The sequence below is a fragment of the Odontomachus brunneus genome, unplaced genomic scaffold (assembly GCF_010583005.1).
Source record: "Odontomachus brunneus isolate Ranch 3 - 2012 unplaced genomic scaffold, Obru_v1 Obru_scaffold_037, whole genome shotgun sequence".
NCBI classification, from domain to species: Eukaryota; Metazoa; Arthropoda; class Insecta; order Hymenoptera; family Formicidae; genus Odontomachus; species Odontomachus brunneus.
In genome coordinates, this window is record NW_022639487.1 from 1,388,068 (window position 1) to 1,394,640 (window position 6,573).

Consider the following 6,573-nt stretch of genomic DNA (forward strand, 5'->3'; position numbering starts at 1 on the left):
ATACTTATACTTACCGAAGCTTTCGCGCGACATATTGTTCAATATTATTACTGTTATCACTTATAATGCATCTGTATCTGTTGATTTTAACTCACATCATAGCATGATTGCTTCGTGATAATAATATAAATAATTAATATAGAAAATACTGCTAATTTATTTATATATTCTTCGTTGTATATGAAATGATAAAAATACGTAAAAAATAAAATTATACCTATATTATTCTGTTAATTTTGTCCTATTTGTCCGTAATATACTCATGTAATTTATTCGAAATATATTTACTCGTGTAAAATTAAAATATCGCTGAAATTATTAATTGAAATATGAAGTAATATAAAATGTGAAATGAGTATATATCTTGATATTATTTGTAGCAAAGATACAATGAAAATAATCTTATTATTTTCTCGTTTTTTATTTAATGTATATTTTTGCTGTATTTTATAATACAATCGCGCACAGGGTGCCGTGTTCGCTAATTACAACCCTGTCCTTTAAGCTGACGTTAGGGGTTCTTGGCCTGCAGATGAGCGTAAAGCGCAGTAGGTTACCAGCGCGAAGGGTTGTACCAGCACCCAATATTGGTCGTACGAGTGTTTCTTTCTAAAATGTCGGCGGACATGTACAAATTCGAGTCGCAGTGTGGGAAGAGCTTGGCTAATCCTTCTTCGAAGGTACGTAACTTATTTCTGTCACTTTTTTCTTGAATATTTCGTTACGAAATACAGTTTTTAAAGCTCTATTAAACTAAGAATCTACACCGAGATTATATATACAAGTGCAGAATTTCGTATCGTTATCCATGAAATCTGTTTTTGTTAAGATATCGGTAAACCTCACTCTACGTGGAATATCTCGTTAATTCAAAGCCAAATCTATCCATTGCGGATATTTCGGTAAAGTGCTGGGCCTCGACAATTAGCCAACAATTGGGCCAATGTTAGTAATCAACTGTCGTTCGATAAATTCAGTGGTCTAATGGAACCGGAGCACGACAGAGCGCTGCTCTGGTGATCGGAAATTGTTTAACATATCGCGGTTGAGAAGGGCTAAATGCTCTCCACCGCCAGTAAATTTAGATATTGAGGTAGATATAATTCGATACGATCGATGCAAGATCAACAATACAACTGAAAAAGAATGATATTCAGAAATTAAAATACTTCAGTCTAGTGATTGAAAGAGTCCAATTTATAATACGAAATAATATAAAATTATCTTTTCTATTAATATAATTATGTTCTCTATCATGCATGCAATGTCAATTTATAAGTATGTATATATCTGACCTATTATTCTACTTTACTATTTTATCACACGCATTCACCAAATTATCGGGTTCTCATCGAATATGATGTTGGCTTTCATGTCTCGTTATTTCGCTATTAATGTAAACAACGATCGATTTATGTCCTCGTTCTGTTGACTTTGCTATCAAGGACTTGAGAGTCATGGATATCTATAACTACCTTGTCAACGATATTTCGGGTAAGTCAGATGGACGAATGGGATATATATATATATATATATATATATATATATATATGATATATATAATATATATCAGATTTATATATGGAAGAAATTCTATAAAAATTAAAGAAAAAATGAAATACAACAACTAAACACGAAACAAATTTACAATGTAACAATATGACAAGATGAAAAATGAAGCTGTTTCTTGTTGAGTATGTTAAAAGATTTCATTATAACCACGTGACTTTTTATATTTTCCTTTGCTTTGCATTGATGATTGCAACCGTACATTTTTATAAACTTAAACATGTTTTTTAAATATTTTGCTACTTTTCGAAATACTCAAAAGTTTCTTCTTCATATTACAGATCCCAGAGTTTCCAACTGGCTTTTGATGTCTAATCCACTTGGTGTAATGCTAATTTGTCTCACTTATTTGTCCTTCGTCCTTTACTTCGGACCATTGTACATGAAGAATAGGAAACCTTATGCGCTTACCAAAATTATGATTTGTTATAATATTTCCGTTGCAACCGCGAGCGCTGTTATATTCTACGGTGTTGGTATAATCAATTTAATGCGTTTCTTTCTTTTCTATTTTTATATCTAAATTATATGTCATTTGTCTTTTAGATACTTACATCTGGTTATACAACACATCTTTCTGTGGGATGCGAGCCTTTCGTCATTTCAGACGATCCCATGTCGATCAGCGTAAGTAAAATCTCTGATCCCAAGTCGATCAGCGTAATTAAAATCTCTGATGAAATAAAATATTATATATTATCATTCAGTTCTAGATATAAAAATGTCTAGAATAAACTTCAGTGAAATCAACATTTGTAATATCGAAGGAAACAAAATATACGGGGGAAGAGTATGATTTAATATAATGACTTTGTATGTAGAAACTTTTATTGCAGATGGCTCGATGGGTATGGTGGGTACTGATTTTAAAAATCACCGAGCTCGGAGACACAGTGATTTTCATATTCCGCAAAAAGTATAACCAAACGTCATTTCTTCACGTATATCATCACACGGCGACTCTCATTCTGGCTTGGATCTCTTGCAAATATGCGCCTGGTACGAGCCAAACGGCAAAAATAATATCTTTCAATGCAAAATCCATAACTTAATTGAAAAGTTACTTATTATAATCACAATCAAAAAGCGTGCAGAAAATAATGAGCTGATGATGCACAGGTGGCATGTGGACTTTTATAATGTTGCCCAACTGCGCGGTGCACGTAGTTATGTATATGTACTACCTCTGCGCCTGTTTGGGACCGAAGGTGCAGAAGATGATCGTTCCTTGGAAGAAATATGTGACAAGTTTGCAACTGGTACGCATAAATCTTCTGAGAAATATTGCCAGTTTCTAAAAACAATTTAGGTTCTTACGTTCGTTACGATCGAATTTAAGAAATGCAGCGTGCTCGACGAACAGATGACGCACGAAAAATAACGTGTTTCACATGATATGTTCATATACGAGGACTTCATTGTGGTTACAGCGCTTCCATAACTCGATAACTGGCTTTTCACGAGGGATTGAAAAGCTCCGTAAGCGCTGCTTGCAGAATCACACGTGTTCTCGTCGAATCCCAATTCGGTTTGCATTTGAGCGTAACGGCGGGGGAATGGGGAGACGGGTGGACGAAGGCTCGCGGTACCGTTTTTAATTAAATAATCCGTTACCAGAGAATTTTTATTTCCGGCGATATCGACGGAACGATTTATCGGGTTACGTGGTTGTTTAATTTCGCGCGGAGCTTTTGCGCTCTAGAATCCCGGTCAGAGGTTGGACGAGAGAGGGCAAAATTACGTGCGCTTTTTTGCATGTGTTATATCGAGCCTGTCGAGTGTATATTGTATGAATACTACGCGTCCTTGCTGCTTTTTCTTGATTCGTCGCGAATACCCGATTAAGCGCACTCTTTCCGCGGAGAGCAAACTGTAAATCCCAAAAATAAACGTCTCACCGATGTAATTCCAGCTAAGTGTAAAATTGCGTGGAGGAAGTGTTATTCTACTTTATTGCATTTTCTAAACATTTCACTGTTAAATATTGGAGGGTCAAATTTAAACCAATTTCTTGAGTTAAATAATATTTAGTTATTTTTAACTACCATGTGTGTCAAAATTTACTATTTTAACACAAAACATGTGTTTAAAAAAACAACCACATCTAATCAACCCATTTAAAACAATATTAAGTCATTTTTTACTAAAACAAAGGTTTTAACGTGCACATAATAAAAAATAAACTAAATTTTAGTCAAATTTAATACATTTCTTAAGTTAAATTATTTAACTCCATTACATTAGTTAAATTAACGACATATTTAATAGGAGCAGTGACGACTTATAGGAATGGTTAAAAATAACTCAAATTGAATATAATTTGACACTAGGGATTTGACAGTGTTCCTCGCGTTTGCTGCGCAGCAGAGATCAATACAATATTCTTCTGTTTCAGATCCAATTCGCTATCATGGTGGCCCATACGTTTCAAGCGCTTCTACCAGCTTGCGAGCCAACGCGGAAGCCATTAGCATACATTTACATGTCCCAAGTCGCCTTCATGTTCTATATGTTCTTAGACTATTATAGGAAGTCGTATTTGAGAAAAAAGATAGAATAGCGAGCAATTTCTTACGATGACGCGATAGTCGTCTGAAGGAGGATGAACTTCGGGAGATCCGCGTGTTCATGGAGAGTTTAAATGAATATTATATCGGGCGAGCAAAGTTCCTTTCCTAAATAAGTTAATTTATAGTCAGTTTGATAAATAGAGACGCATGCAAATTCTCGATAACTTTTAATAATATCAGGAATGCACATATATTTCCCATAGGGGTCGCATAATTTCGAGAGTGCGCCGTTAAAATTATCATTTTGAGTTTATCGACGCGCTGCATAATATGTGCGCACATATAATTAACCTAATGAACGTTTTTGTACTTTTTTAGCGGAGAAAATGTTGTTGAGAGTCTTGATTTTTCATTTCGTCGATATTACGAGGCCTCGAGACCCTGCCGATAATTTCATTGGATATCATCGTAACCTTTGTGAAACGAGTAACAAATAAAAAATAAAAAACAACGTGATCCAAAGATTTTCCGCAAATTTTTTCCACATAATCAAGGAAAGGACTAGAGATGAACGAAGAAGGTGGAGTGCCCCGACGTAGAATGAAATATGCGCGCTGTTCGAGGTGAGGCAACGAAAGAAAAAGAGTTTAAAAGAGATATGCATGGAACGAGTCGCCGTACGAGATGAGATGTGTTACGCCGCGTTATGTCAGCTTGGATTTTATTCGCTGGTCCATCCGCCGTCGAATTTCCTCCTTTTCCCCTTTTCGATCTGCCGTGTATTATACAATGTTTCGGATTACGACGGTGTCAGCGTCGCGGATCAGATATGCCAGATTGGTACTACCGTCGCGTTCTTTCCATCCTTTACGTTATGATACTTGCCCATCCATCGGGCATCAATATTCCAGAGTGCTAACCATGAAACCGTGAAGTATCATGAAATAACACTCGGGAAAAAGTTTTAATTTCTGCTACGGTATCCGAGGACGCTTGCTCGCAAACCAACACGATTGCTCACCGTATCGTCGTCATCGTCGCGTCGCGAACGACGCAGCTTTGTTGTTTGAGGATATATAGTTTTTTCTGTGGCCCTGAAACCATCGTAATGCAATCTCATTGTCCCTCATACATACACACACATACACACACATATGTGTATATATATATATATATATATATATACACATATAGTCAAGTATATTGACGTCGCGTTCTCCATGCAGATACGAGTACCCAGGAGGGCCGCATTACCTTGCTCGACTGTTTTCCCGGCCGACTGACATTAGCATAGCGGATTAGTGCGTCCGTGGCTTTAAGTCGACACGCATGGCCTCACGCCGATAAGACTTTATTAACACCGCCTGTATTTATCCCATGCTTCAAGCGGCGACCCCTTTCTGCATAGTACGTCTTTCCCTTTATAGATTGTCGTCATGTATGCGATATGCTAATCGCTCTCGCTAAGGGTAATAGCTTCGTGTATGACACTTAATGTATGTTATTATCATTATCGCTTACCATTTCTCGCGGACGCATTTAGTATAATTATTTTATAACACACTGTCCACCTCTCTCTCTCTCTCTCTCTCTCTCTCTCTCTCTCTCTTCGTCCAGATTAATCCACTCGAGAGACATTTATTTGCGATTACAACAAATTGTTGATTATTAATTGCGAACGAGTGACGAGTAGCCGCCCATTTCGTATTGGATGTTTACGTAACGTACTCAACGCAATAATTGCCACGCTTATCCGCTATTTATTTAGCGTGAGTAATCGCTGCTTGGTGCTGAACATACTGAAGCGGCGCGTTGATTTATTTACTCTGGGTGGTCGGGGTATAAGGGATCGAGGGCGGCGTACTAAGGGTGTACTTGGGTCGGCATACGAAAGAAAGGAAGGGCTCGCGTCGAAAGTACGAAGGGTGGATTATCGAAGTTAAAGTTTCATCGCTACCTTGGCGCCGCTCTGCAGCCCGCTTATTTATCCGGAGCTGCTCCGGATCGTTCAACTTGCGCGTTACGCGATATCGTCTTGCCTGTTTTTAGCACGCTATTTTAACCAACGCGATAAAACAGGAAATAAAGACGCGAAGAAATACGAGGCCAATAACTCGCGTATCTCAGAAAAATGATCCCTTGTTTATATATGTTCGTTTTTTACATTACATTTTATTTATATGAAAGGAAACGGGCGTTTTTCTGAACAAAAATTTGTAGTTTGCAAAATGACGTATGATGTAACAATTAAGATACACGACATTCTGATCGTCGATTGGTCTCAAATAAATTTAACATCCATGCTGAAATTCTTGCCGAATGCCTACTTGTAATTCATCGTTGTGAAATACGGAGCGGTAGCAGCTCTACGTGTCGGCGTGCAATAGTTCCGGCTATCAGAAAAAAAAACCAAACTAGAGAAGACCCTTTCGTACGAAATGTATGACCGTCCTGGCACCTATCTCGTCTCACCGGAGAAGATTCATTTTTCAGC

The 6,573-nt window shown here is 37.3% G+C and overlaps 1 protein-coding gene across 4 annotated transcripts; it reads left to right on the forward strand.

Annotated features, from left to right (window-relative positions):
- The first annotated feature begins 548 nt into the window (after positions 1-548).
- Positions 549-4,640, forward strand: LOC116843950 (elongation of very long chain fatty acids protein 7-like). Of its 4 annotated transcripts, none has more exons than XM_032814927.1 (8): positions 557-680; positions 830-835; positions 1,446-1,494; positions 1,851-2,041; positions 2,116-2,196; positions 2,406-2,568; positions 2,689-2,828; positions 3,965-4,640. In XM_032814927.1, exons 1-8 carry the CDS (start codon positions 615-617, stop codon positions 4,127-4,129), a joined length of 861 nt encoding a protein of 286 aa, XP_032670818.1. In that variant the 5' UTR covers positions 557-614; the 3' UTR covers positions 4,130-4,640. The 4 variants fall into 4 exon arrangements, with proteins under 4 accessions (XP_032670819.1, XP_032670818.1, XP_032670820.1 ...); XM_032814929.1 differs by having other exon boundaries at positions 558-680; positions 830-1,093; XM_032814928.1 differs by lacking the exon at positions 830-835 and having other exon boundaries at positions 549-680.
- Positions 4,641-6,573: the final 1,933 nt, after the last annotated feature.